At 44.0% G+C, this 23,464-nt stretch overlaps 1 protein-coding gene across 2 annotated transcripts in view; it reads right to left on the bottom strand.

The window, feature by feature from the left end:
- Positions 1–2,529: 2,529 nt before the first annotated feature.
- UBASH3B (ubiquitin associated and SH3 domain containing B) overlaps positions 2,530–23,464 on the bottom strand; it is a 73,697-nt gene continuing 52,762 nt past the window's right edge. For both annotated transcript variants that reach the window (XM_074561160.1, XM_074561161.1), the window contains exons 6-14: positions 21,385–21,593; positions 14,769–14,904; positions 14,242–14,362; positions 13,180–13,302; positions 11,326–11,418; positions 10,434–10,578; positions 7,395–7,501; positions 6,354–6,463; positions 2,530–5,479 (exon numbers count right to left, since the gene is read on the bottom strand). In XM_074561160.1, coding sequence (XP_074417261.1) covers positions 5,342–5,479; positions 6,354–6,463; positions 7,395–7,501; positions 10,434–10,578; positions 11,326–11,418; positions 13,180–13,302; positions 14,242–14,362; positions 14,769–14,904; positions 21,385–21,593 — 1,182 coding nt within the window. In that variant the 3' untranslated portion in view covers positions 2,530–5,341. The remainder of the gene's footprint in view (positions 5,480–6,353; positions 6,464–7,394; positions 7,502–10,433; positions 10,579–11,325; positions 11,419–13,179; positions 13,303–14,241; positions 14,363–14,768; positions 14,905–21,384; positions 21,594–23,464) is intronic.

Below are 23,464 nucleotides of genomic sequence, written 5' to 3' on the forward strand. Positions count from 1 at the left end.
TCCCTTTTTGTTTTAAGGTCCCAGTACAGCTGTTCTCTAGGCACATGCCCAGTACAAGCGCTTTTTCCTGCCTACATCTTCCTGGAGCCACTGAAAATACCACTCAGGTGCACCCCAGCAATGCACAGGCCGCTCTGAAGGGACACTTCATTGAAGGTCTGTGTCAGAATATTCACTCCGTCAAAGTCCAACACACTTGAGGGGAAAATTTAAATAGGAAGGGCAAGGTGTGGCTGTGTGGCATCTTTATTAAATCATCTACGAGACATTTTTGTCCGACTTTCGAGAAATCCATTTAATGTAATAAGCAAATTAAAATGCAGTGGTTGTTTTAACAGTTGTTAGCACTTGAAACTGAGATTAAAAACAACCAACCAGCCCCCCCCCCCCAAAATAAAAAAATACAGATGTCACAGGTAATTACAGCTATTTTTGGCAATACAATTATTGGTTTTTTTAAACAGCAAACATTTTTCTCAAATAAATACAATCTGCTCACACTAAAAAACATAATAAACAGAATGATACATGTTTAAAATGGAAAAAAAAAAAGTATCCATTGATAACATCAAGTTTTAAGAGATGTCCACAGAGAGAAACTTCAGAAAATACATTTTAATGGGAAGTAATAGAAAGGAACTGGCTGTATATTTTCTGTTATGTAGCATGTATGGTTCATGAATTTTCCCCAGGGAACAAGTACTTCAGGAGTGGTGAGAAGTAAGTAGCGATTTAGAGTGTATGCAATCAATCAGGCTTACTGCTTTATTTTTTTAAAATTCATTCACCATTTTAAGCATGTCTGCTACCACCATCATCTCACATGTATTTTTAAAATTCAAACAATATCCCCTATGATTACACTCTTTTTAAAAAAAAATTCAAAACCCACAAACCAAACCTCTTAAGGCTCCCTCTCTAAGCAATAGTTTTCATACAGAATTTCAATACGTCTTAAGTCGTGAAGCATCGCAAACTAATTTCCAGCTCTGGGTTTAAATGAGGGTTAGTTGACTACAGCCTAATTCAACTATCTAGCGTCCTTCTTTTTGAAATGAGCATGGATACAGTCGGACACTAAATCTCGCCCTACTTCTGCATGCATTTCTTAAATCAGGACTGGAAGGGCTCAGCCCTGCACAGATATGAGTCTTCCAAATTCCTCATTAAGTCAGTGGCGGGTGAGGGGGAGCAGCCTGTTGTAGCACCAGGCTTTGCGTGACTTCATCCCAAGCCTGAGGAAATAATGAGAAATCTTCCTCTTTTTTTCCCTGGGGTCTGGATCAGGCCTTTGTAAGGACCCTCGAGACCCAGAGGGAGAAGTTTACAACCAATCCAGCCCAGTGCAGGAGCTGAGCAGAGAAGCTGAGTGTCACCCCCTCCCCATCCTCTGACCTTTTTTCCCAAGAGCTGCAGTCAGCACACAGTCAAAGATGACAGTACCCACGGCCCTGAGATATTGCTACCTGGGGGGGCTCAGGGCTGCAGATATCAAATAATACTCTGGGACATAGTGCTCTAGCATCCCTTGTACCCTCTTTGTTTTGCAGAATTACCGCTTGCATTGCCTTCGCTAATGATAATTCCTGCAGAATTCTTGTGAACAACCACTTATTTGATGATGTAAATTGTCACTTTCATAATGAGGGTGACACTAGAAGCTAACACCAGAGGAGAGAAGGAGGCTCCTACCATCAGCTGACTTCTTTCTGAAACTGTTCTGAGACTGAGTGAAAAGGGAAATACATTTTTCTTCTGAAGTTATGGCCTGGATTCTCCGTTTGCATAAACAAGCAAAGATCTGTTGATTTGAGTATTTACACTCATGGAAAACCTGGCTCCATGCTTAGAGGATTTAAGTATTTGGCTGTAGCTGTCACTGCACTAAATGTAAGGGAAATGCATGAAACTTTAGAATTGGCACCTGCATTAACCTAGAAAGACATCCCCAAGCAGAGCTCAAGCTTTGGGGTCAGGGCACGTGGCAGCCCCCTCCCATCCGCTTCAGCAGAGGGAGATACAAAGTCCCTCTTTGGGGGATAAGGACAAAAACTCGTAATCAAACCTGAACTTTTTCAAATACCTTGGGTTTGGCCTTCTGGTGCCCAAGCGTCATCCTGTCAGCTGCTGCTGGGCTAGAAATTGATTCTGCGCTTTGATTCTTGTATTTTTCTAGCCCAACCCTTAAGTTGCAGTTTATGAAAATGCTGGATGACGAACTTATTCTTGGCAGATTTCCAGCTTTATTCCTTAATTAGGAAGAGAGGGAAAAATCTAGGAACTGCTATTTACCTCCTATTTACCTTCTGTACCCTAATTAAACTGTCAGGATCTGATGCAGCTCACAGTAATGTCAAGGAAAAGACTTGCACACACTTTAGATAGATGAGGTCTAATGTTCTTCTGGGACAAGACACATTAAATACACATTAGTGAGCAGCAATGGAGTGAAAGTGAAGCAGCAATTGCTTTGTATTCTTAACATCTCAATTAAAATTTAAAAGGAACATCTTTTTTTTTTCCTTTTTTCCCCCCCAATAAGCCTTATCAACATCAGACTACTTAACACAAAATCCCTATGAGAAATCAAAATGCTAGAAGAAAATAAGATTTTTCTTTCTGAGATTCTTGACACCTGAAAAATCTAATTTGAGATAAGACTACAATTGTCAAAATACTTTCCCAAACATCCAAAAATATACTTTTTTTTTTAAGAAGAGATTATTTTAACATCTACCTTCTCAAACAGAACAACCTTTTCTATATTACTTACTATATGCAAAGATCAGCTAGTACAATATTCAAATTGTGCATTCAGGTTTTGTTCCCTCTTTTTCATGCTTCTGTCTAAATTAACTCTTTGTAATGTCGCTTAACTGCAGTAGGACCTGAGCAGCCTTCACTGTTTTGTATAGGCAATATATGTTGCCTCAGATTACATCTTGCCGGCCCACAGCGTGAAACAAAAAGCGGTCTGGAGAATTACATGTGCATCAATAAGCAAATTAGTTTTGGTGTGATTGTCATCTATTTAGTTTTAAACTCTTTGCAAATTTGCAGTGAGTAAGCATGGAGGAAAACAAGCCAGAAATGCTCTTCAGAATGACTGTACACAGCCAAAAATAGTTTAAATTACAGTTAAAAACTAAAGTGACAGCAGCGTAACTGCACGGGAGCAGTTTCTTCTGTCATCTCATAAGTTATCTCCCTGACTTTTCAGCGTACATCCCTGGTATAATAATGCACTTATGAATGGCCTGCTGTGTATTACATAGTCATAAATGTATAAATAATGGACTATCGTTACGGATCATGACAATGTATATATTGCACAGGATGAGCTCTCTGCTGACTCAAAATCTGTACAGAATGTGGTGTACTCTCCCTGGCAAGCTCAATAAAACCCAGAGACAAGCTAAGATAAAACCCCTTAAGAAGTTAACTTTGCAACTGCTGAGTGTTTTGCCTCATTTAGGAAGAAGGGATTGCAGTTTATCACTCCGTGTTTGTTCAGACTGCTGAAAGTGCAGTCATATCCTACTGAAGGTGAGACCAGTCCTGCTGAAGGCTTGAGAGGTTAAAAGAAACCCAGCCAAAATCAAATTTTGATCTTGCTATGAAGAATAAGCCTTTGTCAGAGTTGGCCAGCATAAAATTCTGTGCCATACACACATTTCAAATGAGGATGCTCACGCTTTCTGCAGAGGGAAAGCTGGACAGAAGAGGGGTACCTAGGATGCTAGAATTTCTCTCCTGGTACTTCTGAACTTGCCTGTGATGGTATTTATGGGAATACTCAGACTTATAGCCCAAACCAATGAAGGAGTATGCCTAAATCTCTTTCATCCCATTTAAGCACACTTTTAAGTACCTTCTTAAAGTAAGCCTATGCTGATAAAATCTGTACAAATGTCTGCAGGAACTCTTTGACCCAAGGCTGATGACTTAAGATAATATTAAAGAAACCTGCTCTGAGGCCAGTTTATACATAAACTACCCACTGCTGTGCATTTTGCATTCTCCTGTGAAGCAGCTGGTATTGGGATCTTGCAGGTTGTTGCACTAAGAGGACACTTCTTGTGATTTCAAAGATACTAGCTACGGATGGAAACCCTTCTCTTCCCCTTCTCCTCAAAACATAACGCTTTCTCCACCAGATAAACAGCATCTTAATAGGCCAAAGCATGTTGCTCCTAAATCTAAGTGCACTGTTTTTTCAGCTCTGCTTTGTCTTTATGACAGATGGCACTTAGGAATTAAGGAAAAGGAAGCAAAGCATGCAGCGGCGGCTGAATTTCAGCGTCTTTTGGATTTCATCATTAGCTCCTGAAGACAGCTGCTTACTGCAGAACCTCACCAGGGCTGACGGAAAAGCGCACAAGGGACGGAAAGCCACCACTGTGTAAATGACCAGCACAAAATCTCAGTATAAAAGGGAAAACCCTTTTTCAAGGTCTTCTGAAGAGAATTTAAATGACACAAACACTTTAGGCTGGGTCTGTGCACAAGGGTGGATTTCAATAACCTAAATAAAGGGAAAAAAAAAACAAACCCCAACTTTCTAAATCCTTCAGGTTTGGTTCGAAAAGGCATACTTCATCTCCACTTAAAACTGGTCCTAGTCTTTGTTCACAATGGTGCTGTCTTTTGATGTGCAAACTTTATCTGTAACCGAGGTGAAATTCAGAATTTTCTTCTGACGCAGATCAGCGTCAGTCAGTCTTTGCACCCATGGTATGCCCAACACCACCCCTAACACAGTGCTCAAATAGAGGAGAGGGATAATCTGATGCTGGAGAGGCAATGCTGAACTCTCATTTCCAGCTGCTGGTCATACACTTTATGGAAAGTGCTGAGAATTTGGGGGTGGTGAGTGTGTGTGGGGGGTGTCTCAGCACATGGTCTTGAGCAAGCCTGCTAATGCTTTGCAAAAATAGTAGTGAAAAAAACCCTCAGCATCCTGAATGCTCGACTTTTACACAGTGCTAGTGGTGTCTAACGCGGTGCAAAAGGCAGTGAAAGTTACTGGTGTTATCAGAGCTCCATTCAAGGCGAGAAAATCTTCCCAAGCTACTGACTAAACAGAGACTCCCTGCAGTGTAAGAGCTTCAATCTGTATTTTAATATTTTTTCCCTCAAATAATTCTATTTTGTATTTGCCTAGTTGTATATGAGAATTTTTGCATGACTGTGGCTGTGTAAGAGATATGCTAGAACAGCTGTTTGTGTGATCCACTGAACACATTATGACTATTTTTCCACTGTCAATAAACACAAGAAAGAAGAGACGTTCTCAAACGCTTAGAAAGGCCATGGGTTTTCCTTGTTTGTGTAGCTCTGCCTATTCTTGTAGTAAGGTTTCTCTCCAGTTAAAGCCTCCAGTTGGTCCGTGTGTGAGAGGGAGGATGGGGGGGTCCGTAAGCTGCCAAACACCTGTATCTCCCAGTTCTTCGCACGAACAAAACCCCAAGTATGGAATCTGTGTGAAGAGAGATGGAAATAAAGGCAATGAGCAGGGATCGAGCTGTGCAAGGAGGGAGCTTCCCTAAGGGCTGAAGTCCTCTTGTGCTACTGAAGCATTTCACTGTCTTCTCTCTCTTTCCGTCTCCCCAAAGTCCATTTTCAAAGAAGGATTGTAGGACTCGGGTGTGACAGCCAGATTTTGTGCACCATTGTACATGCAAAACAGTGGGAAAGACAGATTATATACCCTTGTGACATAGTTTAAATATGTGCCAGTTCAAACCAAAGATGTCCTGTTGGCTGACATGGTCCTGAAATCTGAAGGCCAGCATAGGTATGGAGGAGAAATATGGATGCTAGTCTGAGGGTGATAGTCCTCAGATCAAGTATCAGCTATGAATACTCCTGAGAGCATCTGCAAGGCTGGCAGTGGACAATGCCACCTCCTTAGCCAGGGCTGGAGTAAAGGAATGAAGGCAGAAGACCCCATTATAATTTTCAGTCCTTTTCTCTGATGGTTAAGAGCTCTTTGGAGTGAAATGAAAAGGGGAAGTGTAGGGCAGAAGTGCCCTGTTCACTGTGGTTACGGTGTTTTCGGCACTGGAGGGCACTGTGTGAGTCTCTGTACAGTCCAAGCATAAAGCAGAGTCACTGCAAGCCCATTTTTAGGTGGGCATCTGATCCCACAATGTGTCTTACAGAAGTGACACGATAAGATACGCCTTTTAAACCAATCTGCCTTATTCTCCTGACTTCTGAAATGCGGGAAACTCTCTAATAGGTGGAATGATCAGACAAGAGGAACAAATTGTCCTCTGCCTGGTTAAGCAGATTGCAAATTTCATTTCTGTATGTAAAGCCAGCGAGCTTTACTCCTTGGCAGTAATTACCTTTCGGACCATCTGTACAAAGTCCTTGGAGTTCTGCGGCGAGAGCCCTTGGAGCTGGCAGGTACAAGCCTCCAGGGAGGATGCGTGTGCCACGATCAGGATGTTATTTCCTGAAATAAAGTGAGAAATGCAGGCTGAGGCGGGAGGTTAAACCTGGTGCCCAAGATCAAGCAGACCATTTAAATTTTCAAAGTGGGTTCGGTTTATCATACAACAACACATTAAACTATGTGTATTAGGGGGAAAAAAGCATGGTTTATTAACGTATTTAGAGCATTTATCATTTTTCAGGATAATGGCTAACTCAGTGCTGCTTAGTTTTAAAGTGGCTTTCAGAAGAAAACAAGAATTCCAGCGAGATTTCAGCTGACTTGTGAAGCAAATGCTTTTCTCCTACCCCAAAATTAATTCTGATTAAAACAAGCACTTTAATTTCAGTTGCTGGTTTTCCACAGCGATAGCTTTAGATTTCCATTTCGAAGATCCTTTACAACCAATGCCACAGTGTGCTATCGAGCTTTGTGTGCAAACTATTAAAATAAACACTTACAATGTAGAGACGGAACAGTGAAATGAAATTAGTGAAATAACCAGAACTCAGAAACATCCTGTTTCTTTGTTGTGAATGAAAAATAAAAGCTAGGGATATTTCAATATTGTGTTTAGAGAAATGTTCTACAGTCTTTATGGGAAATATATTTCAGAAGAGTAGCTCAGATGGGGGATGGAAGGTGCCCCATCTGATGCTGGTAACAGACAGCAGAGTACAAATGGCTTCTTTGTTCCCTTGAGAAATAGCTTGCATTTGGGTAGGGATCCCTAAAATACTTGGGCTGCTTAAGTTTATGGACCTTTCTTGTAAGCTGAGCGTATCTGAATTCATAGTTCTGACACATCCAGGAGTTTCCAATATCTCTGTGAGAGGAGATGAGGGATTCAGGTATGGGGATTCACTCCTTGAATGGGGAAAGACTGGTCAGGAATACTGGCATTCACACCCCAGACAGTCTGTCTTGTTTTCACCCCCTCTGTAGCACTTACCTTTGCCTTTACATTCACTGATGATTTCTTTTGTTACTTGGTAGCTTCTACTTATGTATGTATCATAAGATTCGGAAACCACTAACTTGCTGACAGGAATATGAGGTCTGTGAGCAGAAAAACAAGTGCGGTGAATTGGAAGAAGTGAAAAAGTTTTAAGTGCAAGTTATGATTCATCTGCAAGTATGTGTTTCTTTAACTTTTCTAATTCCCCCAATCCCCAGAACTGCATCTTGTGTCAAGACCGCTATGATGATTTTTAAACTTTGAGACCGAGATGTTTACCATTCCTGCATTAAGGTATATCAGTTAGCTGGGGAAAATGGTAACTGCTTCCTCTAATTGGTGGTGTTGGTGGAGGCAGCATACGACGTGCTGATTATACTTGTGTGACTTTTGCAACAGCATGCAGCAATACTAATGCCACTTTGTGTTTATTTAGTTCTGTGCCCTCTGATCGGCAGATTCCAGGGCTCACCCACCTATGTAAAGTTAGCGAGTGGCAGGAGAACAAGATCTGTATCCTGCAGGAGGGGACAGAGGGATAAGGACAGTGTTGATGCAGCCGCCTGTGGACAGGCGGTCCCAGCAGGTGACAAGGTGACAAGCCATCACCCAAGCTGTCTTTGCAGACTGAGATCTGCACTGTGCTACCATGGCTTCCAGCTCAGCGACTGGGCTGACAACATCTGTGTCTGTCTGAGGAGACTGGGCAGGTCCAGGGAGAAATGTGGAGCATGGGGAAGGCAGGTGCTGGCTCTCTTCACTGCTCAGGCTTCACTGGTGAAGGACAGAGGCAAACTGCTGCTTTGGCCATCTGTGAAGCTGCGCTGCTGGGAAATGCCTGGAATTAGCCGGCCTCCTCCCGGGCCAGGGCTTTTCAGTGAATTGCCTGGTGGGACTCCGGCCAATTGTATCAGCTGGAGTAGGTGGATGTGCACAGAGAAGCAAGGGATAGCAAGTGGAAGGCTGTATTTTCATGCTGTGGTGCAAGGAAAAGACCTAACTCTTCCATCCGTCCAGTGATCTGATCTATCTACAGGAATTATGCTTGTGAGAGGAGACAGAGAGCAGGAGGGCTGTCTCCCAGTCCCCCAGCAGCTGACCACACAAGAGCAGGCTCTTTTCTTGTGCCGAGAATATTTGTTACGGACTTCCCAGAAGGCACGTGCTTTCTGAAGCAGAGACTCTCCTGTGGTCCAGCTCCTCTGCTCAGTGCTAGCCATGTGATACCCTTTCAGGGATAAATACAGTGTAAGGACTTCTATTTAGATATCCGCAGAGTATCTAAGTTGGAATTTTAGCTGCAGGCGGGAAGGATGCAATGAAAGTGGTTTATGGTATAATTAGCTATGAAAAAAATAAGTTTTTTTTTCCTTTACATTTGTCTTCTTTTTTTTCTTTCTAATGTTTCAACTGCTTATTGCACTTGAGGGCTCTTAAACACACGGGTGCACTGGGACACTGGGAAACACCAGCATTTCTGGTGATACCATAAACCACAAAAGCCCAGCCACAAAGTATTTGTCACAGAGCACACGTAGGTGGAACTCCTGTGTATGTATACGATGTGCGTATCATAAATGTTTTGTTTTTATCTGAGTTTGCTCAGCTGGTGATCAGTCTCACACTGAGACAGAAAGTGCTAGTCTCTGCAAGAAGTCATAGCAATACAGGTATTTCAGCAGTGAGGTGCAGTGGAAAACTGGAACTGTGTGACCTTTCTGGAGTTTCCTTGTTTGTGGGAGCTCTTTGAGTCTGGCTTGTATAAATGAATCATAAATTTGAGAGCAGGAAGCCTGAACAGATCTTCTTGTCTATTCTTTGCCACATGACTATTTCTGTTGGGTTTTATTTAGCCTTTCTCTTGGTGGCTTACAGTAAAAAGCATTTGTGGGTTAGGCTGGAGGGCACCACGGCTGCGATGCTTCATCGGGGAGTCAGAGGAGTCTTAAGTTTCCCTCTGGACCCTGGCTGCAGGTTGCTCCCAGCAGCCCCACAGTGTTTGCTGGCAATGCTGCTGGGAACGCAGAGGCATAGCCATGCGGCTGGCGAAAAGGAAAGCAGCAGAGGCCGGCAGCAAGGGCATGAGTTTGGGATGTGGAGCCTAAGCAGGCACCAGGAGTGGTCTGTGCAGCCGCAGGGGTGACTGACAAAAATGCCAAGCTCTGGCAAGGTCAGCTCTGCACTTTTGGAGCTCTGTCAGGGACCCTGAAAGCTGAGTGAATTATCTTTGCGTTTCCCTTTTCTGCAAAGTGGGAGGAAAGATCAGTGGTGCTTATGCATTTGCCATTCAAATGTTTTTTAACCAGGCGTTTACTTTGTTTGCTTTCACCAACTGTTTTTGGGTTGAATACCATGAAAATGTGAATCAGAAACCTGCAATTTTTTCCATTAAAAACTTTTCAAATGTAATTGCTGAGAAGTGGTAAACGCTTAGTGGTTAGCTCTTTGATAGAAAACCTCTGAATTTTGATGTCACAGGAGACACTGGATTCCTGACAGATGCAAACATATTCCCCAGGGTGATGCAAAACTTACGATTAAGGTCCATCACCATACTAATCATAACAGAGAGACAGACAAGCGTTTTCTCTGGGGAAGGGAAGGGCGGGTGCAAATGAGCCCAGGGTCTAGTTTAGTCCGTGAACATGATGTTCAGGGAACTGAGTCAGCAAAACAAGTTCTGTTAGCTCAGACCAAGCTTCTAAGTTTTAAGAAAAGGGTTAAAACAAACAAAAATACTTTGAGGGTTTCCTGGACACCTGAAAGATGCTCAGGGTGGAAGGAATACTGGAAAGAGGACCTCCATGGTCAGCAATATAGCTGGACCTTGCTGGTGGTCTGGGAAATTTGGTTTATAAAAAGCCATTCTCAGGTCATGTTCAATGCAGCAGCCTCGAGCCTGCCCTAAGTTTATTCTAGGAGCCTCAGCAGCTCTTCCAGTCACTGCTTAAATTTTAAAACTCAGCAAAGTGTTACTTTTCAAAAAGAACGCCAAATAGCAATGCAAGACCCTGTCACCCCCCTTTCTGCTACCTGTAGGTTGTATCGACGCTTAGAGTAGCTGCAGCTAAATCCACGGGGGGTATCCAGGCAGGTAGTGTGTTCCCAGAGACCCACTTGGTCCATTCAAACAAGCCCGGCTCTATTCGAATTTTCAGGTTGTTCTCTTGTTGCATACCTGGAAAAGGGAGAAAAGAGACCAGATATCACTGGAAGTAGCTGGGGAGGAAAGCAGCAAGACTTTGCAGCTTTAATACTTAAGTTTGATTGTAAATTATATTTTTTTCTCTCTAAGTTGTCAGTTGATCAATAGTAGGTATGAAAGATGAAGCATTTGATATATGTATTTAGCATATAATATGCCAAGGAACATAAACCTCTGGGTGGCAGCTATATGCAATATACTGAACCTAGGCGTGACTGTATTTTGGAGCTGGTTTTCAACTGTTTCCAATGCCAGGGTGTCTCATGGCTTTATTGCTATTTCCCTTCCCAGTTTATGCAGTGAATTACTCTTACTGGGGGTAGCAAGTTTCTCGCTGGTAGCAATTGCGGTGGGAGCGTGCAACGAGCAGCTGCAGGAGCGTGAGCAGGCAAGGGTGCGGGGCATGCTGAGCTGGAGGTGTCCACCTGCCCCAAACCCACATCTGGTTTCTGCAGGGGGGGCAATAAACCCCACCCTCGCCGGCAGCTGGTGTTAGGGCCAGCATGCTGCTTGTCTAAGCACTCATCACACCATGCAATTAGAGAAGGGCTACTTATGGACAGTGTTGCGCTAATGGGAAGTATACTCCCATGGAAATAGTCCTCACCCCAAATTACCATTTACTTGGGTCTCCCATGGCAGGCTCTCTTTTATCTGGTTGGCAGTGTTTTTCCCAGAAAGTGAGGAGAATGCAGCCTTTCCTGCTCGTTGCGTTCTTACCTTTCAGGATATTGTGCGCTGTCTGTACACAACGTAGGGATGGGGAGCTGTAGATGTAGTCTACGATGGTATTAGTTTCTAGCAAGGCTTCACCTGCAAGCAAGTTTCAACCCATGAATAAAAACAGACAAATGGCAATGTAACAGCAACAGCAGCATGCAGGGTATCTGTATCTGCAACCTGGCAAGGAGCTAAAGCAGCTTCCCAGCTGCACTGCTTGTGTTTGGGGAAATACGTGTACCCGTCATATTTTATTTCAGCGGTGTGTTGGGCACTGTGATGTGCACAGCTGTGGAACCGGGATACATTGTTCTGTATGCGTTGCTCCACGTGCGCCTAGGTACTTAACCCATATGCAAAGAAATCACAGCAGCTTTTGCTCAGTTTCTGCTTCTCTTAGATTTAGCCAAAAAAGCAAACAGTGTGCTGAGAAAAATTGTAGAGAGCTTGAATTTAATTTAATTTCATTTATAAGCCATAAATCAGAATGATTCAACTTAACTCAAACCCAACTTAATTCAATTGGCTTGATTCTGCGCTAGCATAAATTACCATTTCATTACACAGGTGGAAGATCACTGAAAATGAGATAAGAATCAACTCCACTATTAGGGTTATTAATATTCTTGCAATGCCTAAGGGAACCAAATGAGAACAGGAATCTGCTCAGCATTGCACAGACTTGTAGTAAGAGTTATATTTTTGTTATATTTGAAGAGGCAGGACAAAGAAGTGGGAGCAAGAAGGGGTTATTAACCTTGACTTCATATGTTTAATGATGGCTGTAACCATGTCAAACTGATCAATAAATCTCTTGAGAGAAGTGGTGTAATTTAGAAGGAGTGGCACATCTAACAGCCCTCCGTCACGGGGATGCTTTAGTCGTCAGAGGAATTACAGCTCCGGCAATTGTCAAGGTCGAGCCTGAGCCGCTGCGGCGGGGAGCGGTTGTCTGCAGATGGCTGGCACGCTGCACCCGCGCTGGCAGGTTGGTGGCGTCTGGGTCACGTATGCAGTTGCGTACTCGGACCCATTTAATGATACCAGCAAAGTGTGCCGTGATTGCTCCCAGAGTCACCTTCTGTTACGTGCATATTGCGAACCCCGATGCCATGTGGCCGGGAGTCTGAGCATCCTGCTGTTGTACAGTGATTTATTTTTGTTTAAAAAGCAAGTATAATTTTAGCTGCCCTAGTTTGAATGTGACCAACATGAAGTACTCTAAAGGATTTGAATTGGAGAAAATGTTAAGTACTGCTCTCTGAAGCTCATGTCTTTAAGGGGCTGGGCTCCCCTAATCACAATGTTCAATATGTGCTCTTTGACTACAGAATAATTTTCTGTGTATACACAAACCAACAGGCTCAGAAGTCAGCGACAAGGATCGGGGAAGGGGGGGAGAACACTGGAAATAATTTGAAATGTGTTTTTGCCAAATAAACGTAAAGCCAGACAGGCTGATAAAAGTATATTAGTGTAGAAAACTTCAGGTCTAAATTTAAGATTGTATAATCAAGGAAAATGCATATTTTGCACGAGGTGAGCATCATGCTGCTGCATTTCTCACCAACATTGGTAATAACAGCGTCTTCCAGTGTGGCACGTTTACAGGGCGGTAGGGAATGCTGATGGCTCTGATTTCATACCACGTCCTGGATTTTGTGCCTTGTCTTTTCTTCAGCTGTAGCAGCTGAAGGAGACAAGTTTTCCTTTGAAAGGGGGGGCTTGCCAGGGAAGGTGAAGGGACTTTGCAAAGGTTCTTGAAACATCTAAACCCTGTTAGTTCAGGGCACCTGATTCATCCACGTTAGCAAAGCTTCCCGGGCAAGCTCTCCTCTGCTGAGGACAACTTACCAACAAGCCTTGCTTGTGTACAGCCCAGCACGGTGATTGGCGCATCTTTTTCATAATCCCTGAAACCGCCGCTTCTTTGAGGTAAGCTGTGAGGCATATTCAGGTTACTACGCATATACCTTCCTGTGAGGGAAAGGTTAGAAGCAGTTGCTGGAATTACTCGAGAGGCAGAGGGTATCACCCGTTTCTACCCTCTTTCACCACAATGTCTGCACCTTGCAGGCGATGCCTACACCTGGCTGTCAGGCAGTTTTTCCCCTGTAGAACTATCAGGAATCTGAAAAAATTAAGTATCAGTCCAAAATCATCAGAGAATGTTGCTAGTTGTTTTAAAAGTTATCTTTAGGACACATTTAATGCCCCAAAGGAAAGTAATTTCCATCCTACAACAAATGAAACCTCAAATGTGACACTTTTACAGGAGGCTAAAATGTCAGAGCTCTTCAAATATAAATTAGAAAGAAAGTAGTTGTAAAGTCGTCCTTTTTTCCAATGATTTTGGCTACAAGATATTGGCATTTTTTTAATCGCAAAAAGACTTTTGATATATTCCCAATCAGCTCTAATGCCAATAGTGCCTGAAGTTATAGTCTGTTAACTATAGTTTGAAACTCAAGCATATTACTGGGTTGCAAATTGCAATTTATGCGCCAAAAGGCACTCTGAAATATACCTGTAGTGTTGTTATTTCTTTTAGGACTGGGAGCCAAATAGGCAAAAGAGGCTTTTTCTGACTGTAGTCGATGTTTGCGCTGGACACTGACTACCAATGCCATCACTTCATTTCCATGAAAATGCTCTTGGGCAATGTTACTTTGATGGAATCTTTTCTTGCAATAGTTTTCCAAATATTAGCAAATGTAGTATTTATTCCCTGGCTTGTGTTTCACAGCTCTGCCATGGCAGAGCTCTGCACTGAGGTGCTCTGCAGCTGGTAGCTGCTCAAAGCAATGTTTTGTGTTAGGAAATCACAGCTTCCATCTAAGCTTTGCCCCAGGCAGTTGCAGCTCTCCTTCCTTCATCTAAACCTAGAGCCCAGGGGACCGGTGGGAGCCAACTCACCTTTGGCATCAAAACACTGTGACAACCAGTACTTCCCAAAAACGACATCCATCCTTTCCCCGTGTCTGCAGACGAACAGGCAGCGTTTCTGAGGCCCTGGCTGGCTGGTTATTCTCAGGGGCTGGAAGAAAAATTACAGGATGTTTGACCTTCATCAAAGTGCAAGGGTTTTTCTGAGAGCTGATTTACTAACGGGAGTCAGGACCAGGTACCGCTTGCTTCACCCTTGTGTAAATGCGGGTACAGGAAACTCTTCTGAAGTTGGTAAATTTATGCTGGTATAAAGCTACTAAAGGGAGCAGAGGATGGGGCCCTGCTGCCCCCTGCTAAGAGTAGGTTTGGTGACAGCAATGTCTTCTGTGCCTGTGGTTAATTGTGTCATTCAAAAGGTTGTAGAGAACTTTAACTTGTAACTTCTGATGCAGGCAGTGCAGGGAGACCAGAGGATAAGTTGTTGGGGAAAACCCAGTTGCTGGAAACTTGCCACTAAAACTGTGTGTGATTTCTATGTGTGCGTGGGTCCCTACCTGCACGTTCTGGCAGATGATAGTGAGTGGCCCCGCGTCCCCGGGTCCTTGGTCTTCCTGCTGTCTTCTTTCCAGAGCTCCGTCAGTGAAGGCTTGGATGGACGGGGAAGACGTAGTATTCAGAATTGAGTAGGACCTGCCAAAAATAGAAGGATGTTGGCTTTGGGTATGTTTTGGACTTCATGCACTCAGGCTGCAATAAGGACATTTCTGTAGTCTTCAGGAACTGATGATAATTACTGTTGTCATGTTATTATGTTATTATTTGTATTTTAGTGCTGCCTAGAGAGCACCTTGCTAGGTGATGTATACACATGAAGGGACAAATCCCATCTCATCAGGCTTTCTGTTTCCTTAGAAACAGTTTCACAGAACAACAGTTCCCAAACTTTGGTCTGTGAGGCTCTGTCAGCCCTCAAATATTCTCATGGAAAATGCCAAGACCTTCCTCAGAGCCACAGGGTACTCACTAACATCATCTGGGAACCAGCTGCACGTTATTTATGATGGTCTTGTGGACCAAAGTTTGGAAATTAATGGCTACAGGGAGTTTTCTCTCACCTTTGTAGCATAAGCTATTGCTTCAGTAGAAAGCTGGAGCACAGCCCTGCCTCTCATGCTGGACAGTTTTCAGGGTTTCTGTGCACAAAACAGCTTGTATCCCCTGGTAGGGACAGGGCATATTCAGTCTGAGTTGTTGTTTCTACATTTTTCAGTGCTGTCTATTCCGTTTCCCATCTACAGTGGGAATTTATTCTCACCAGTGCTTCCTGGTAAGTGTAGCCAAAGGGATATAATAGATCGCATTCTCCCTCAAGGGGCTTATCTAATGATGGTGCCTCTGAATAAAGCTCTCATGCCCAGGCGTTCAAGGACTGTAACCACGACCCTCAGGAGTAAACTCTGACAGGCAATTACAGAATCTGCAGTGACCCTCTGCTGATTCAGTTGCGTTGTATGGGTTATGTTTGCTTAGTCATGAAAAAAACCCCATTGTCAAATAATGTATATGGTCATGTACTTTGACAGAAATAGTTGCTGTTGCTTGCACTTTTCAGTGCCTTAAATATGTCAGAAGTTGCTTCCTGACTAGCACCTAGTTAGGACAAAATCTCAGAGGGGTTTCATAGCTGTTAAAATAACATCAAGTGCCTCTACCAATGGAACAAAAATAGGTTATCTGCATTTTTGTAAAGAACTGATCTTCTGTGAGATCATATGATTTGCACCAGTTTAAAGAAGAAAAAAATACCCCACTGTTGGTCCCGATGTTGGTCCCTTATCTGGTGGAATTAGGGTGCAAGGGTGAGACCGAGCTACTGGCTTATTCGGTCAGTGAAGATGCCATGCAGAGGAGTGCTGACAGGGAAGGGGAGCAGGAGGTGGGAACCCGCTGTGCTGGGGACAGCACTGTTGATCCCCATCCAACAGCCACCGTGGGTACAGCCCTCTGTCAGCAAATAACCTCTCCAGCCTGTTGCTCTTACTCTTTCAGACCTGACCTTCTAGCATTACCGATTCTCGTAACTGTATTTACTTTACTCATGGTGAGCTCCCAACAAGGGCCGGGCTTGCTCCAAGGAACTGCCCCCCTCACTGCCCAAATGCAGATAGAGCATCAGAGGTCGGGGCAGGAAACATCTCTGAGTTAGGCATGGTACGACTCTCAGGCACAACAGGGGTGGTGAATCTTGAAGAAGAGTTAAATGTAGGCAGGAGAGCTTTGTGGATAGGCTGAGGGAAATATTACTGGGTGCTAGGGTGAAAAATCTTGTCTAACCCTCCTCCTCAGAATATATGCGTGCAATATATTGCAGGCAGAAGTACAGTCACACCACACTTCCAGCTGGCAGGATAAGGCCAACTCTGATCCAAAAGCTGCCTGAGTGCATTCGCGTGTGCCAAGCCCAGGGCGGCTAAGCCTGAGCAGGGAGCACAAACAGACATTTATCACTGAATTAAGTGGTCAGCTTGGAGTGTGGGTGCAGCTAGCGCAGATACATCCTCACTGACCTGAAAACTTGAATATCTCAATATGAGAAGAATCTGAATTTCTTAGCTAGGACCCATCGCTGTTGCTGTACAAAGTGGCTCTTTGCCTTTAGTTCTGTGTTGCAGCTTCCAGTCCCTCATCCTGTCTCAGCCCTTTCCTGCTTTGCCCATATGATGGTCTTTTAAGGACACTGGCCTGCAGGATACTAAGGATTTGTTTGGTTACCCTTCTTCCCTTTGCCCTCAGGAGCTGCTGCACAATTTCTGAGACTTTCTTTCTCTCCAAGCCCTTATTAAAAGGCCATGAATGCTTTACTATCTATTTATAGATGCTAGGATTCGCTGCGAATGATGATGAGGCAAAGGCATACTATCTTGCTGTGTCTGGAGGAGAGCCATCAGTCTGACTTCAGTGGTATCTCCTTGATGTTGCTGGAAAACAGAAACTGCTGAAGCTATTTCAGCTTAGTCATCTTCTAAGCATAGGTCATTGTTTGGAAGCTTTTCCCAAAGGCTTGTGGTTCCTCTGCTTGGCAAACAGGGACTGAAGGCAGACAACAACATCTACTGTCTTCTGCATGATGCCTTGCCTTTAGTGGTCTGTCAGTGGTACTGTGTGTCCCTGGAGGTAATGTTCTCCCAGGCAGGAAAGGCCCCTTGAAGAATGGAGGTGCTGCAGCAGAGGATGGAGAAAGGGTCATGGCATAACAGCGCTGGTCCTCAGCTCTGTGTAGGAAAAGGCTCCTCTGCTGCATCACTCATCATTGTCTAGAGGAGAGGGATCCCTGGAGAAAATGAACCAGCCATTGTTGCAGAACAGGAGGAAGACAGAGTGGAAAAAAACCTACTGAGGCCCAAATATAGCTTGAAAAATTAGGGCTGTTTTTCCTCCCTCTGGTACTTGTGCCAAGTCTGATTTTGCAGGCTTATTAAAGGGGCAAGGAATAGCTTTGGCATCTCATAGGGAGCTGAAATAGATGGCTGTGTAATATCTACAGTGCTTCTATCCATTTTGGGGCAGAGGAGGTGCCTATTCCTGTCTCTGCTGGTAATGGAAAAGCAGTGCAGGGAACCATCACAAGTTTTAGCTTTAGGGTGGTGCTGGGTCCACAGATACAAAGATAGCACACTGACTTCTGCTGTATGCCTTTATATGCATAGGTGGAGAGCTCCGTGGCCTTGAATGCTTGTTTTTTGTGGCTTCTGTGGGGCAAGTAAATTCTTATACCTTTGCTGGGCTTCCCACCTCCTCTGGGTTCCATGTGCTGAGGGTGGAGAGTTTCTTCTTTTGACTGGGTAGCCCACTAATTTTCAGGCACGAAAGGCAACTTAGAAAATACCCTGCAAGCAGTTTGCTGGGGCTTTAGGGTGGATATACATATATATATCTATATATTTTTAATACTGGATCTGTAGTTTGGATTCATTCCAAGTAGCTTCAGCTCATCAGTAGCTTCTACTGCTACCAGGAGAGGATTTCCACCTTGATACTATACAGGGGAAAAAGTATTTTGTTTTTAACATACCAATGGCCAGGTCCTCTCCGAGGCTCAGTCAGAACAGATCTCCTGACATTGATACAAACACAACCAGTTCCTCCCCTAAGGAGGGTCCAGGGCTTGTTTCAGAAAGGTTATTTTTCATTTGCATACTCTCACTGAGGGGATGGCAAGAACGGGTTACACAGACTTAGGATCTGGGTTGTGTTGTGTGGGATGCTGAAACAAGTTTCTCCTCACTGTTACCAGCAGGTCCAGTCCTTGGCATAAGAAGAAATCATGAAGGGATGTGCCACAGCCAGCAAAGAAATGTAGTTTAGGTGTACAGAAAATCCTTGGGGTTTGCAGAATAGAAGTGATACCATTCCTATTTTTAGTAGAGAGTGAAAGGATTCAGACCTGGAGTCTCTCAAGACACAACCTGGTTTCATGGGCAGTCACTCTGCCCCGAAGGCAAAGCCTGTTCTCCCCTATTAAATAGATCATCAGGCTTTTCTTTTTAGTGATGGCAGCCTGTTGGTTTGCAGCTGAGGTAGAGACCTTACTATAGGGTAGGGACATCTTTATGTTGTATGTTTGTACAGTGTTAGCCAGGAAGGTCTGTGTGCTGGGCAGGGCTTTTGAGGCACTATTTAGATATTAGCCATAAAAAGCATGTCCTGCAAAGGCCACAGTTCAGCTACTGCCTCACTTGAGCAGTGCAACAGGGAAACCTTTTTCAGGTGAAATGTGCAGGAGCTAGCAATCTAATTTTGCTGTATTAAAGATTTGATCAAATATCCCAAAATAGCATTTTGCCTGTCATATCTCTTGCGTGGTATAGCCAGGGTGCTGCAGCCCAGAGTGAGCTGTATTTTCGTGACGATCTCAATAATGTATGATTTTTCACTTGAAGAATGCAGTCTCTTGTGACTAGGAGGGAAAGCTCCATGGCTGTTATTTCTTTTTCATACTCTGCAGGGATGAAACAGGACATGGCAGCATACACAGCATACACAGAGGCAGCACAAACCAACCCCCAGGATCACAGCATCGCTTGCCAGCAGCAGCCTTGGTCCAACACCCTGATCTGGGTCCCATCTCCTGCACCATGGCGATTCTCCTGCACTCCTGGTGAGTACTGCCATGCTCACTTTCAGGTCTATGAAATGAAGGTATCTGTGCACCATTCATCTCTTGCCACAAGGATCCTACCATGAATACCGTGGCCTAGATGGCAGTGGGGCTTACTTTTAGCTTGCTATATTGTTTTGACCAAATGACATTCTGTAACATTCCCTGCGGGAAGCTGTTGTGTAAAACAAGACTGTTTCTGGGTATGTAATAATGTTTTTGATAAATGCTCCATATTGCATGCTCCAATTCATGATTTATAGTCTTTCGCGGTAATCAGGGAAGGGGCATTTCCTTTCTTTGCTTGTCTGGAGGCAAAGGTGCTGGAGTTAAAAACATTTGGCTTTCTTTTTAGTTGCTGCTGCCGTAGGAATTCTTTCCCATGCTAGTCCCTAGGCCTCAAAACCCTTCCAGGCACTGGAAGGAAAAAAAGCAGAATCCACTGAGGCAGGCTGCTGCAGTCAGTGTATGTGGACCTGAGACCATTTTGGCTGGCAAATTTTAGAGGAAGAAAGGATGGTCTTGCTGGATTGGAGGTTGGAGGATCTGGATTAAGTCCTGTCTTCATGCAAACTCTCTAACTGACTTTGCCCGTGTGCCTTGATTTTCATTTCTTTAAGCCCTGGTTCCTGGAGGGCTTTTCTTTTCTCGTAATGAAAGGTGAGCTGAAGTTTGATGGTGACAGACTCGGTATAGATAGGTTTGTTCTGTTTGGCTACCATATGGATGAAAGCCCTTTATTAGTGGTGTTAATTTCTCAGAGGGCAGGCAAAAAACGAATAGATGGTTGTGACAGCAGGGGTAAATGAAGGATCTCTTGCTATACTTGTCCCTGCCTGACAGAATTCAGGGCTAGGCCAGAGCTGGTTTATGGAAGGGCAGTGGTTGGTGGCAGTCGCATCTGGAAGCCAGCCTGCAAGCTACGATTGCCTCGTGCCTGCTCTCCGTCTGTCATTCACCACGTTGCATGTGTTAAGCCTGAAAAGTCACAGGCAAAGAAAAAGACTGCTTGCCCTTTTGCTTTTTTTGTTTCCTGCATTTTGCTTGATTTGAAGAGTTGTTAGATCTGTTTCTATTAAGTGCCGAGTTAGATCAATTCCTCTGGTTGTGCCGTGCTGACATGGGTTACCGAATGCTTTCCCTTTCTGCTCAGACTCTCTCCTCACAGGTCATGTTTGCCCACTGAAATTTGAGATGCAAACTGTCTGTGCTTTCTTCTGTATCTCCATCCCTCCCCTTTGTAACTAACCTGCTCACTGGTGTGACCATAACCAAACTCCTGTACCTGTACATTGCTTAGCAGAGGGGCAGCAGGCAGGAACGTGTCTCTCCCCTCTCCTTGTGCTCTTACATACAAACTACTCCCAATGCTCCAGATTTGTCAAAGGTGTTTGGGTGCTTAGAGATGCAGACAGCCTTGCAGGAGTGCCAAGACCCACCCCTCAAGCACTAGTGTTTTATTGCTGTTTAACTAATTCCCATAAAAATCAAGAGGCATAAGGCATAACCTTATTCAGAAGGTAAGGTCTGCATTCTCATCGAAGCCAATGGCAGGCAGGCAAGTAGGCGCTTCTGAAAATCTTGCTAAGTATCTTAAGAAACATTGCTGATCCCAAGTCCCTTTCCCCAGGGAATTATATACAGCAGATCTCTCTTCCCAAATTAATGCTCAAATTTAAACCTTTCTGATCCTAGTCCCAGCACAGAGGTGTCTACACAGCAGTGGCTCTACAGCGGCCATCTGCTCCGGCTCCATTAACCAGCAGTGGTGATTCTATGAGTAATAGTTGCTGTAACATTTTGGCTAAATAAATCACTTCATCCTCTAATCCCATGCACAGGGATAGCATCTGCTCTTCCTTTGCTTATGAGACGGGGCTTTGTGTGCCAGTACATTTTCCCCAAGTGACCTTCTCAGCAGCCCTGGGAGACTCTTCACTTACCCAGGTGAAATCCCAGTGCTGAGCCCCCGTTTTACAGTGATGGAAACTGGACTGAGCAGCTTTACCTACCCATGAAACACCCAGGTCCCACATTCATCCGCCTTCGTGATGTAATTTTCAGGCAGTAGCCCAGAACAGCCAGTTGCAAGGGAAATGCCATAAATCCAGCCCTCACTTGTACTGGTTTGTTCCACTGGGGACATGAAAATAAAGTCCCCTGGGACCAGCTCGAGTTCATCATCATTCTGGGGGGTGTAAGGATAGATCACTTGCAGAGTCTGGGGGAGAAAGAGAAGGACAAATGAATGAAGTGAAGGAGCACTCCCATACCAGACCTTTAACCTTAGCAAGGTGTGAACAGTTCTCCTTATAATGCATCACTTTGTGCTTTATCCAGTAAAGCTTTACCTTCAAGGAATTCCTGCCACTTCCCACTCTTTGCTGTTGGAAAGCTTTTCTAGGTATTTACTCCTTCTTCCCTCTTTGATTCCAGTTGTGTCTTTGATAACCAGGAGGGAAAGGGGGGATGATTATTTTAGAGCGAGCAAAAACATGACTGTGTGCTTATATCTAAGTGCCCTGTTAAAAATTTAACCAAATTCTTATTGGGACCTGGAATTTACACAGCTCTAGCGGTTAGTGACTATTTTTGGTTTACCTACTTGTGCTTGATCTGAAAGAGCAGTTCTCCTTGTTGCTGTTACTTGTGAAGACAAGGCAGAGACACTGCTGGGGGGGTTACAGGTTTGATTCAGTGACACCCTGCTCTCAAAGCTGTTCATGAGAATGCACAGGAAAAAATACAGGTGGTGAGAAATACTGGGATTTGGCCACATTGTTTTCTTTGTATTTCCTAACATGAACAGGATCAAGTTAAAAGGTGGGGGAAAGATCAGTGGGTATAATTCTGTAACCTCTTCACTGGAGCTTGAGGAATCCACATGTATTAAATGTCTATCAGTAACTTTCCTTGGAAATGGCTACAGCGGTCCCCTGTTTTAAAGGAGAACATGTTATTGTCCCTGGCCAAGCCTAACTTCTGCAATGGCATCATGCAAAGAAAAACCGTAATCTGTTGAGCAGCTCTGATCTCCTGATGGTGTCAGCCCATTTACTCACTAATCCTCCTAGACTATTTGTGGCATCTTCAAAGGAAGATGGAAACTAGTCACTGTCACCTGATACCACAAGGCCAAAAGTTTCACACATGGCTGCCTGAAGTTTGATATGCAAAGATGTGAGCTGGTTTTCATCAACAACTCCCTTTGCAGTCAGCGGTAGTGTTGACTACTCGCAGCTTCTAAAGGACAAGATGACTCTTTGGATAGGAAAGGAGGCTGTCTCACATGGGAAGCATGGCCTGGGCTGGGTCAGAGCACCGTGTGTGAGAGACTTCAGCTCTCTGGAGGCTTTGGCATCTGTTTACTCTGAGGTGCATTGTGTGCTGGACTAAAATCACTTCTTTCCACTCCGCCACAGGTTTTGTGTGCATGATTCTGAACAATGCTCTTCGGTAGGATTAATCACCTCAGCCTCAGGAGTCTAGTTTGCTGCCTGAGCAGGCACCTTTTGGAGGTTCCCTCCTCCAGAATTTGATTCATTTAGTCCTGAGATAGACATCTTAGATGGGTCAGATGACTCACTTTATGGAGGTGCCTGTTTCTCCGCACTGAGCCTCAGTGCAAAGGGAGCCACAGACCAGCTCAGACTTAGAGGTCTAACTTGGGGATATTTACAGGGAGGTAAGATGAATTTCATGCATGGTTTCTCTATGCCCAAGATCCCAATCTACAAAATAGAATATTTTTTTTCTGTATATTGTGTGGGAGAACAACATTATTAAGAAAACTATGTTAAGACACTTAGATACTGCAGTTATAGAATCCATAAGAGTAACTGAAGTATATGGGCCACGAGGGTAAATTTTTCTTACGCAATTAAAATAAATGCTGTGGTTAATAATAATGTCAAGCCTGTATAGAAGAAATAGATAGCGGTCAGGTTTATGATACTGGCCTGGTTCCTGAGAGATCAGACCAGTTTACGTTAAGCTAGCAGGACAGTCATTGTTAGAATTAATTAATCCAGCAGGGCAGTGTTCCCGCAAGAAGCAAGAAATGAAGTGGGTAAAATAGCAAGTCCAGGCAGT

Source organism: Larus michahellis, chromosome 17, assembly GCF_964199755.1.
Source record: "Larus michahellis chromosome 17, bLarMic1.1, whole genome shotgun sequence".
Taxonomy (NCBI): domain Eukaryota; kingdom Metazoa; phylum Chordata; class Aves; order Charadriiformes; family Laridae; genus Larus; species Larus michahellis.